The sequence below is a fragment of the Ascaphus truei genome, chromosome 12, assembly GCF_040206685.1.
Source record: "Ascaphus truei isolate aAscTru1 chromosome 12, aAscTru1.hap1, whole genome shotgun sequence".
Classification (NCBI taxonomy): Eukaryota; Metazoa; Chordata; class Amphibia; order Anura; family Ascaphidae; genus Ascaphus; species Ascaphus truei.
In genome coordinates, this window is record NC_134494.1 from 22228653 (window position 1) to 22240032 (window position 11380).

Genomic DNA, 11380 nt, shown 5'->3' on the forward strand with positions numbered 1-11380 from the left:
TTTGTGAAGCGGCGTGTATGAATGCGGAACGCGCCGGGCTTCTAGTCTCTTTGCGCTGCTAAGTGGTTAGAAAGAAGAGAGCAGTAGTAGAAGTAAAGTGTTTTTATTGTAACTGGTGAGATAAATCACCTTGGTTTGGAAATCTCCATCGCAGAAATGACAGTGCATGGACTGAGCAGACGCCCACAGCCAGTCCTGGTCCCCGAACACACAGCAGTAAAAAATATATCCATCCTTCTGTCTGAAATATGAAGAGACACATTAGGACACTACTAACACCGTGCAGTACACACCTCAATACAATGTCCCATATCCCTCCAACTATACGTACACTAAATCATCGGCGATTCCCAACAGGGGGTTTGGGACTTGGCCAAAAATCTGCAATGGCGAACCCCAGGCAGGACAGCGGGTGCCCGCAGGGGGGGACCCCAGGCAGGATAGCGGGTGCCCGCAGGGGGGGACCCCAGGCAGGATAGCGAGTGCCCATGGGGACTGTGCACTTAGTAAGGCCCAAAACTGCACCTTAGCGTGGGTGGTGTAGCTGCCAATTACAGCAGGAGTTCACAAAGTCGCTTTGCATCCACAGCAGCAAGGCATTGTGGGACGTGACTTTGGGAGCCCCGCAGTAATTGACAGCTATATCACCCATGCTGTCCTCACACACTGAGGCGCAGTTTGGGGCCATATTAAGAGTATTCCCCCACAAGGTCAGGACACTGTACTGTCTGGCATCGGTCACACAGGTTTCTTAGCAATAGTCTGAAGAGTGGGGGCGATAATATTTATTAATTAGAGGGACATGGAATAACTATTTCCTAGCCAGGGGGTGGGAGGGGGTAGTGAGAGATGGTGATGAGTGTGCTATGTGAGGGGGGGGTGAATGGAGTGTGAGAGATGGGGATGAGTGTGCTATGTGAGGGGGGGTGAATGGAGTGTGAGATGGGGATGAGTGAGTGGAGTGTGAGATGGGGATGAGTGTGCTATGTGAGTGGGGGGTGAATGGAGTGTGAGAGATGGGGATAAGTGTGCTATGTGAGTGGGGGGGTGAATGGAGTGTGAGATGGGGATGAGTGTGCTATGTGAGTGGGGGGTGAATGGAGTGTGAGAGATGGGGATGAGTGTGAATGGAGTGTGAGAGATGGGGATGAGTGTGCTATGTGAGTGGGGGGGTGAAGGAGTGTGAGAGATGGGGATGAGTGTGCTATGTGAGGGGGGGAAGTGATTGGAGTGTGAGAGATGGGGATGAGTGTGCTATGTGAGGGGGGGAAGTGATTGGAGTGTGAGAGATGGGGATGAGTGTGCTATGTGAGTGGGGGGGGTGAATGGAGTGTGAGAGATGGGGATGAGTGCTATGTGAGGGGGGGGAAGTGATTGGAGTGTGAGAGATGGGGATGAGTGTGCTATGTGAGTGGGGGGGGTGAATGGAGTGTGAGAGATGGGGATGAGTGCTATGTGAGGGGGGGGAAGTGATTGGAGTGTGAGAGATGGGGATGAGTGTGCTATGTGAGTGGGGGGGTGAATGGAGTGTGAGAGATGGGGATGAGTGTGCTATGTGAGTGGGGGGTGAATGGAAATAATTTAGCAGACGGATAATTAAAAGCTGGTTATGTGGTTTCCTAAGGAAAAAGTCCAAAAATAAAGACGTGAGGGCTCTGACTTATTTATCGCCACATGTTGGGATGGGTCTCGCTACCTTAACCCTCTGGCAGTTAATTACCAATCTGGTCATTACAAATTGCGTCCTTTGAACACAGGAGTTTGCGTTAGCCGTTTCCTTTACACATATCAGAGAAACAATAAGGATTGGGATATGGGGGGCTTTGCCTGTGCAAACTTGCTTAACACAGTCATATCACTGGTACAAACAAAAGGTCTTAAGGTCACCCAGATGTGACCCTTTAAACATGTCACTGCTATTAGTACACTTGGTGGTAGGTATGACTGACCCCCTTAAGCATGTCACTGCCTTTACTAGACGTTGGTCCTAGGAGGGACAGACCCTTTAAAGCTGCAGTTCAGTCCTTTTTTTTTTTTTTTTTTTATTCAATAGTTTCATGTGGGCAATCTCTAATTACCTAAAGAACTGTATAGCTGCCAGTCAATTCGTTCTCCATGTATTGATTGGCGAAATCTTTAGATATGGGATATGTTTTTCCTCTGCTTCTGTCACTCAGTGGAAGCTCATGAATATTCATGAGCACTCCTGCACTGACATGTGCTAGAGGGCAGGGCTCACAAAGGGGTGTGCCAGGGCTTGTGACAGGACATGAAGGGGCAGTGCCTTAGCAAATGGCTGTTAAAATAGGTCTTTCAAAGTTGTTTTTTTTAAAAACAGAAAATGCTAAAAGTATTTTTTCTTACTACAGAACTGGTTTATTTAAAAAAACACACATGCAGGATATTGACTGAACTGCAGCTTTAATCTCTTGCTGCAATGTATGATGGGTTTCACTGGCAGCAAATAGGTTAAAGCGTGTGACCAACACTCTCCATATTTATCTCTCTAGAATTATGCTTCACTCTTAGGCTGCGGCCCTGCTCGCGTTGAGCTCGCTCATGCTTAGAGCAGGGGGTGCAATTGCGGGCAAGCGGGAAAGTATAAAAAGTTTATTTACAAAAGCGCCGAGCGTGTGCCCGCGCATTTGCGCACGCGCATCGCGTGAGCGGGAACATGCATATATATATATATATATACACATGTAACCGCTCCAAGCGCCGCCCACTCAGTGCGAGCGGGGCCGCAGCCTTATACACAGGCAAACGTTTTCTGCGATGGGAAAAAATAACATTCCCAAAGTTGTACAAAAGACCCTTCAGAGCTGGGGAAAGGGGGGGGGACGACGACCGCAGGGTCACCCCCCCGATGCTTTGCATGTAGATGCAGACACGCACTGATTTGTGATGCCATGCAGGTTCCTCCAGCTATGACACGTGCCAAACCCCATCCTTCAGCAGAGAACCTACCTACTCCTCCTTCGTCAAACGTAGATCCCGACCCACAGCAGCAAGAACAGCACCCCGAATCCCATGAACAGCGAGGCCACCAGCGAGATGAGCAGCTCTTTGTAGACGTCGCGGGTGTATTTTGTGGACGTCACCTCGTAGCTGGCGGTGTGACATTAAGGGAAGCAGAGGCACGCTGGGGGGATTGTGACTGTGCTGTGCATGTATAATGTACTCGGTCTGCACACCGCCAGCACTACACGTCACGACACAGTCTGCACACAGCCAGCTCTACACGTCACGACACGGTCTGCACACAGCCAGCTCTACACGTCACGACATGGTCTGCACACCGCCAGCACTACACGTCACGACATGGTCTGCACACAGCCAGCACTACACGTCACCCCATGGTCTGCACACAGCCAGCACTAAATGTCCCCCCATGGTCTGCACACAGCCAGCACTACACGTCACCCCATGGTCTGCACACAGCCAGCTCTACACGTCACGACATGGTCTGCACACCGCCAGCACTACACGTCACGACATGGTCTGCACACCGCCAGCACTACACGTCACGACATGGTCTGCACACAGCCGTCACGACATGGTCTGCACACAGCCGTCACCCCATGGTCTGCACACAGCCAGCACTACACGTCACCCCATGGTCTGCACACAGCCGGCACTACACGTCACCCCAAAATGTAGATCACCCTGCACACGTTATACACTAATCGCCCTTCCAAAAGCAATTGTTTTGTCTTTGGGACCCTAAAAATCCCACTGAATAAAAGAGCAAGACAGATAGGTGGGAGCATCGCTCACATCCTACATCATGGAGGTCAGCTCATATGTAAATAAGGATGCACAGGGCTATGGACCCTCCTACTTTACTTTAGTTCCAGAATCATTTCAAGTGGCCCCAGTACAAAACTAGGACCCTGCTAAATACAGCATTCTTCCATGTGATGTGCATCGTTATCGCAATCTGGGCGACTGCACCGTTTTTATGGAATATACAACAATGTACGTGCCATGGAAGAACGAGGAGGTATTTGGCATGATCCTAGTTTTGTGCCGGTGTCACTTTATATGATTCCATTGAATTTAATAAATATTCCACTAAGGGGAAGTTCATATTTCTAATAGCCGTATTCATTTATAAAATGTTTTACCAAGAAGTAATACATTGAGAGTTACCTCTCGTTTTCAAGTATGTCCTGTATTAGCCCTGGAGAAAGGCAGATTCAATGTAGGTTGTGATGCCATTTAGTGAACCAACATTAAAGTGCTCCATACATTAAGTTACAGTGTAGGGAGCTTTTCAAACCTCATCGGTTTCTTCTATACATGCTCACCCCTCCTCTCCCTCTCACCGGCATACCGGCTCCCTTCTCCTCCCTTCCTCTCTGTCCGGAAACCGGCTCCCATCTCCCCCCCAATATATCAGCTCCTCCTTCCTTCTCTCTCCGGTGTATCCGTTTCCTCACCTTCTCTCCCCTTCCCTCCCACCTCACTCTGCTTAGTTAAGAGGATACACAAAGAACCAGGCGGTGAAGAACATGCCGATTGCCATGAGCACGACGGTGAGATGCGGGAACACTGCCGGATTCACCGGGCTTGTGTATCTGTTCATTGCTTCCAGTTCCTGCGGGACAGACCGGACCAGGCCCGGGACAAGAGTTAGGATAACACCCCATAAACCATGCATGCCAGGTCTAGAACAAGCTGGTTGAGTACAAGATAAAACATAACTACTAATGTGCACCAAGTGAGATGGGACCAGATGTCATATCATCACATATATATCCCAAGTACATGTCCTACAAAGGCGAAGGTGTGTGTATTTAAATATATATATGGACACAAATTATTTACACGTATACAAACCTGTGCAAGCGTATATTGCTCCATGTACGCACATCCCGTGAATATAAAGGGTTAAATTCTTCCCTTCCTGTGAATATAAAGAGTTAAATTCTTCCCATCCCCAAGCACCTATAACTGGGTTGATAAAAAAAAAAGAAGGATTCACCATATGATATATTCCTATTTCCCTCTGATAAAAATGTTTACCACTGTGTGTATTTTTGGAAGTCGTAACCGATCCCCAAAGTAGCTGAAGCTTTTGAGGTTTGGTACAGCTGGAGACGTAACATTTTGCCCCCGGCGCCTGTGCTGCCGTGTCGTACGGACCCGGTAGTCACCACTGTGACCGGCAACCTATCCGGTTTTCTCACAAGAATGGAAGAGAAGAAAGGGCGCGCTGTGACCGTTCGTTGCGGTGACGGACAGGTCAGTCAGTGCGGCGGGAGAATAAGAGTGGGCAGGAGCAAGGCGCTCCGGTCCCAGACTCTGCTCTCAATATGAACCGGTGAGCCGTCCTTCTCATGGGTTCATACTAGGCAAAGGTTCTAAAGTCTGAAAGACCCATTGGCCCATAGTCACTAAGGTTGGTGTTCGGTTAAGAACCTCTTCTAAATCAGTTCTTACAGAACTATGGGTTCGCTACATTGAAGACCTTCCTATTATGGAGCGGAACGGAGGATTTATGCCATAAAATTGTACAGGTGGTCAACGCAAATAATTACTCAATTTACTCAAATTAACTTCCGAGATGAATCCCGAGGCCAGTGTTTTTCTGGATCTGAAATTTGAGGGGGGAGGAGGGTTGGAGTTAAGATGGGCCCATGCAAACTACGGCCATTAGAAAGACATCAGCAACAAATGGTCTACTTAGCACAGTCAGCCAACATCCAAAACCCAGAGACAGTTCCTAAAGGGTAGAAGGAACGGCTTACATGGAACCGATTTTGAGAAACAGAGAGATCCAGATGCTTGCCGGGCCGTTAAAGCGGAACGGGATAACAGACAGCTGGGAGGCGTTTTCCTGCAGCTTGAGTGTACTTTACAAATTACACACGCACCTCACACGTTTCACCCTCAACAGGCCTGTAACCAACTACCCGCCAACATGCAAGATAAAAGCTTCAACACAATGCTGGTAATAATGTTGGCCAAGGGGCTTCGGACAGTGGGAGTAAAAATGAACAATAGTGCAGCTTCCTTGTTTGTGAGTTGTGTGTGTCTATATGTATGTATATACACACACACACACACACACACAGATATATATATATATATGGGCTGTCGAGTTAAGGTTGCCCAGGGGTCATAAATCCCCAGTAAATATATACACAAGTCTCGCCCGGTTCAATTATGGTGTACTGAGGGATAAAGGCCCTGCCACAGCACATATAAACTGTGGAACTAGAGGGGGTTACACATATGATATATATCATGTACAACAGGCAGATCCTCACACTTAATCCCAGCCTACTATACAAATTGTATGATTTATTTGGAGTGCACCGAGGCGCATATATATATATATATATATATATATATATATATATATATATATATATATATATATATATATATTTTACACACATAGTTTGGTTTTTAGATATTTTATAGCAATATATACCCCCTAGCTCCCCCTCACCATGAATCCGGTTTATATATAGGGTTGCCAGGTCTCCGGTATTGAACTGGACTGTCATGTATTTGTATACTCTGTCCAGTAAAAAATGAGGTACTGTAATACTGGACATTTATGTGTCCAGTATTTCCCTCCCTGGACATAAGGACCTGTCACCATTGAGTCCAGTATTTTTGGAGAAGCCACCTGGCACCCCTATTTATATACCCCCCCTAGTCCCTCCTCACCATGACTCTGGTTTATATTGCCCCTAGCCCCCCTCACCATAACTCCGGTTTATATTGCCCCTAGCCCCCCCTCACCATGACTCCGGTTTATATTGCCCTAGCCCCCCCTCACCATGACTCCGGTTTATATTGCCCCTAGCCCCCCTCACCATGACTCCGGTTTATATATCCCCCTAGCCCCCCCTCACCATAACTCCGGTTTATATTGCCCTAGCCCCCCCTCACCATGACTCCGGTTTATATTGCCCTAGCCCCCCCTCACCATGACTCCGGTTTATATTGCCCCTAGCCCCCCCTCACCATGACTCCGGTTGATATTGCCCCTAGCCCCCCCTCACCATGACTCCGGTTTATATTGCCCCTAGCCCCCCCCTCACCATGACTCCGGTTTATATTGCCCCTAGCCCCCCCCCTCACCATGACTCCGGTTTATATTGCCCCTAGCCCCCCCCTCACCATGACTCCGGTTTATATTGCCCCTAGCCCCCCCTCACCATGACTCCGGTTTATATTGCCCCTAGCCCCCCCCTCACCATGACTCCGGTTTATATTGCCCCTAGCCCCCCCTCACCATGACTCCGGTTTATATTGCCCCTAGCCCCCCCTCACCATGACTCCGGTTTATACTGCCCCTAGCCCCCCTCACCACGACTCCGGTTTATATTGCCCCTAGCCCCCCCTCACCATGACTCCGGTTTATATATCCCCCTAGCCCCCCCTCACCATAACTCCGGTTTATATTGCCCCTAGCCCCCCTCACCATGACTCCGGTTTATATTGCTCCTAGTTCCGCCACGTCTCACAGCCTCTGGTTGGGGTCAGAGGTCGCCGTGGGGCGCGCTGGGAATCGCAAGCACAGCCCGCGCTAAGGCTGCTGGGAAACCGAGTTCTGTCAGGCCAAGAGGCGGCGGGGAGAAGAGAGAGCGAGGGAGACTCGGTCGCTGAGAATGCCGGGAACCAAACACGGGGAGGGGGTGGCCAACCACAGCATGGCAACTTCACCCTCCCAGCCAATCACAGCGCGGCTTCCCTCCAGCCAGCCGCAGTCAGGTCAATCACAGCGCGGCTCCCTTTGACCGCCAACCAATCACAGCACTCGTCGCGTTGTTCGTTGCGCACTTTTGCCAGGGAACAGAAAGGCGGGAAAGAGAGTGACGTCACAGCGAGAAGATAGACACCGGGGATAAGCGGGTATGTCTCGTGTGTTACCTCCGGATCTCTGCGTGTTTTACATCGCCATGTTATATGCTCACAGCGGCGCACTGACACCGGCGGTCATAGCGTCTTCCATCACGTGCTAGGGTTTTATTCATAGGCCCTATAATATGAGAAAGGTCTCTCACATCAGCAGCAGGCTACTCATACAGTCCTTACACTGGGGGGAAGATGCCCATGAGTGCCTATCTACTAATATATTAGTATCTATGTTAATATATTGGTATCTATCTTAGTATATTAGTATCTGTTAGTATATGAGTATATATGTTAGTATATTAGTATCTATGGTAGTATATTAGTATCTATTTTAGTATATTAGTATCTATGGTAGTACATTAGTATCTATGGTAGTATATTTGTATCTATGGTAGTATATTAGTATCTATGTTAATTTAAAATGTATGTAGATGTTATCTGTAATAATGGGTGCATACTAAAAATGTATACGTTTTTATAGGTGCTAAATATTCAAAGCGCATACATTATTCTGAAGCACCCTGTATATGTATATAACGGGGACATATGTTCAAATATTCAAGATATATAACTAGCTAAATGTATAAATAAATAAAACAGGAACTGGATAATTTCCAGGATCGTCTCTCAACAACACCATATCTATGGGACTCTGTATCTCTGCTTTCACTCACTAGGAATCACACTGTTTTATTTATTTATACATTTTGTACTGTATTCTTTGTGAAGCGCTGAGTACACTTTAGGCGCTATATAAATAAAGACATACAATACAGCTAGTTATATTTCTTGAATATTTGTGCTTATGGCCCCGTTTTCAATGTTTCCCCCTTAAGGTATTTGTGTGGGACGTCAGCCATTATAGTAGCATCTATCAAGATTAATACACGTCGCATATTATTATTATATTCTCATATTTATATAACAGGTCTTTTGGTTATTGTGCACTAATTACTTTTTTTTCTCTTTCTCTCTCTCCCCCTCCACACACACACACACACACACACACACACACACACACACACACACACACACACACACACACACACACACACACACACACACACACACACACACACACGCTCTCATGTGCTTTCCTTTTGTTTCTCTTTGCAGGCCCTCTATTGAATTCCTCTGCTCCTCCTGCGGTTCTCCCTTTCAGTCCCTGTTGCTTCTTCCCCCGCGCAATGGGAATTCACGGCCTGGCCAAGCTGATAGCGGACGTGGCCCCCACGGCTATCAAGGAGAATGACATCAAGAGTTACTTCGGCCGCAAGGTGGCCGTTGATGCCTCCATGTGCATCTACCAGTTCCTGATCGCAGTGCGGCAGGACGGCAATATGCTGCAGAATGAAGACGGGGAGACCACCAGCCACCTGATGGGCATGTTCTACCGCACCATCCGCATGGTGGAGCACGGCATCAAGCCCGTCTACGTCTTCGACGGGAAGCCGCCGCACCTAAAGTCGGGCGAGTTGGCCAAGCGCAGCGAGCGCAGGGCAGAGGCGGAGAAGAAACTGGAGGCCGCGCAGGAAGCCGGCGAGGCAGAGAACATAGAGAAGTTCAACAAGCGTCTGGTGAAGGTCACCAAGCAGCATAACGAGGAGTGCAAGCGGCTGCTCGCTCTTATGGGCATTCCCTACGTGGACGCGCCTTGCGAGGCGGAAGCCACATGCGCCGCCCTGGTAAAGGCTGGGAAGGTTTACGCCGCCGCTACTGAAGACATGGACGCTCTGACCTTCGGCACCCCGTTGTTGCTTCGGCATCTTACGGCCAGTGAGGCCAAGAAGCTGCCCATTCAGGAATTCCACTTTAGCCGCGCTCTGCAGGACATGAGCCTCACGCACGAGCAGTTTGTGGACCTGTGCATCCTGCTAGGCAGTGATTACTGCGAGACCATCCGAGGGATTGGTCCCAAGAAGGCCATGGAATTGATCCGGCAGCACAAGAGTATCGAGGAGATAATGGAGAACATAGACCTCAAGAAGTACCCAGTACCGGAGAACTGGCTGCACAAGGAAGCTAGGCAGCTCTTCCTGCAACCGGAGGTGGTGGAGATGGAGAGTGTGGACCTGAAGTGGACGGAGCCGGACGAGGAGAGCCTGGTGTCCTTCATGTGTGGGGAGAAGCAGTTCAACGAGGACCGAGTGCGCAACGGAGCCAAGAAGCTGGCCAAGAACCGGCAGGGCAGCACACAGGGCCGGCTAGATGACTTCTTTAAAGTGACCGGATCTGTCAGCTCCTCCAAGAGGAAAGTGACGGAGGCCAAGGGCACAGCCAAAAAGAAGGCTAAAACTGCAGGCACCCCTGGGAAGTTTAAGAGGGGCAAGTGAAGGGTTGGAGTAGGAGCTGTCACGGTGTTGGGGGTTGTCTTCTTTGTATAATACAGTGCTTATTAAAATAAAGAGAAATAAGATTTGTTTTTTACACTACCTGTCTGGGGAAACCTATTTTGTTCCGAGTCACCCAGAGGCAATTGCTTTTGGATCTTCTGTTTATTTACACCAAGTTTTTTATACACAAGGTAGTAAGACAACACTTTTAGACACTTGCACTGTTATTCACTAGGGCAAGAAGCAGGTATTGCACAGCAAACAATTCATCAAGTTCCAGTTATGAGAAATGTAGTTGTTACCCTCACTATCATTAATTTAGGTTCCCTAGTAACAGCTGCTATTCGGGAAACTCATATAACACACAAGCTATTTTCAGTGTGGATAAATACATTTATTAAGGGTGTGTGTGTGTGTGTGTGTGTGTGTTTTTCACCAGCAAAGGGTTCTTTACAGTAAGAATGGGGATTTACCCATGGAGACTGACAGCAGATACAATATATTTGTTCAAAAAAAAGGTTGGACATCATTTTAGAAATGAAAGGTATACAGGGATATACCAAATAAGTAAACATGGGAAGGATGTTGATCCTGGGAGTAATCTGATTGCCAATTCTTGGGAGTCAGGAAGGAATTTCTTTCTCCCCTTATGAGATGGATGATATTTCACTGGGGTTTTTTGTTTGCCTTCCTCTGAATCAATATGTACTGTAAGTACAGATATAGGATAAATTCTGTCTAAATTTAGCATAGGTTGAACTTGATGGATGCATGTAATTTTTCAACCTCATCTACTATGTAACTGTGTGTACTGCTTAATGTATTCTTGTGTTGCCGTTTTGTATGGGTTCTTTTTGGGTGACGGGCCGCCAACATTATTTGGCTGCCGGCCTTTCTCCTCCACTGCCACGGTTCACAGCCAGAACAAACTTCATCTGGTATTACAGGAACACCCATGTGTTGTATGTACTTAATATTGGTGATGAACGGTGTTGTTTAAGGATTGTCAGCAGATCTATATTTATGGGGTTGTAATCATAGGTCCCATTGTGTGCACTGAATTTATACCTGTTCTAAAACTGTACAGACACACACACACTGATCCTAAGAAGGCTGAATCCAGGACAGGTGGAAAGATGCCGTGCTTAATGCTTGATAAGCTGTACACT

At 47.9% G+C, this 11380-nt stretch overlaps 2 protein-coding genes across 7 annotated transcripts; one reads left to right on the forward strand and one right to left on the reverse strand.

Annotated features, from left to right (window-relative positions):
- Positions 1–87: 87 nt before the first annotated feature.
- TMEM258 (transmembrane protein 258) lies at positions 88–7601 on the reverse strand. 6 transcript variants are annotated; one of them, XM_075566966.1, is made up of 4 exons: positions 7445–7601; positions 4491–4600; positions 2968–3108; positions 88–241 (listed from the first exon to the last, which is right to left on the reverse strand). In XM_075566966.1, the coding sequence occupies exons 1-3, from the start codon at positions 7445–7447 to the stop codon at positions 2982–2984; spliced, it is 240 nt and encodes a 79-aa protein (XP_075423081.1). In that variant the 5' UTR covers positions 7448–7601; the 3' UTR covers positions 88–241; positions 2968–2981. The 6 variants fall into 6 exon arrangements, with proteins under 6 accessions (XP_075423081.1, XP_075423084.1, XP_075423083.1 ...); XM_075566969.1 differs by lacking the exon at positions 7445–7601 and adding an exon at positions 7294–7305; XM_075566968.1 differs by lacking the exon at positions 7445–7601 and adding an exon at positions 6797–6843.
- Positions 7588–10310, forward strand: FEN1 (flap structure-specific endonuclease 1). Its single transcript, XM_075566963.1, has 2 exons — positions 7588–7875; positions 8995–10310. Exon 2 carries the CDS (start codon positions 9066–9068, stop codon positions 10209–10211), a length of 1146 nt encoding a protein of 381 aa, XP_075423078.1. The 5' UTR covers positions 7588–7875; positions 8995–9065; the 3' UTR covers positions 10212–10310.
- The last annotated feature ends 1070 nt before the right edge of the window (positions 10311–11380 follow it).

Bases quoted from the DNA above. Each gene is read 5' to 3' on its own strand.
- TMEM258 (XM_075566965.1), bottom strand. From the start codon at position 4,866: ATGGAGCAATATACGCTTGCACAG. The intron at 4,601-4,842 runs GTTTGTATACGT...TCTGTCCCGCAG, and splicing joins AGCAATATACGCTTGCACAG to GAACTGGAAGCAATGAACAG. The intron at 3,109-4,490 runs GTATCCTCTTAA...TCACACCGCCAG, and splicing joins TTCACCGCCTGGTTCTTTGT to CTACGAGGTGACGTCCACAA.
- FEN1 (XM_075566963.1), top strand. From the start codon at position 9,066: ATGGGAATTCACGGCCTGGCCAAGCTGATAGCGGACGTGGCCCCCACG.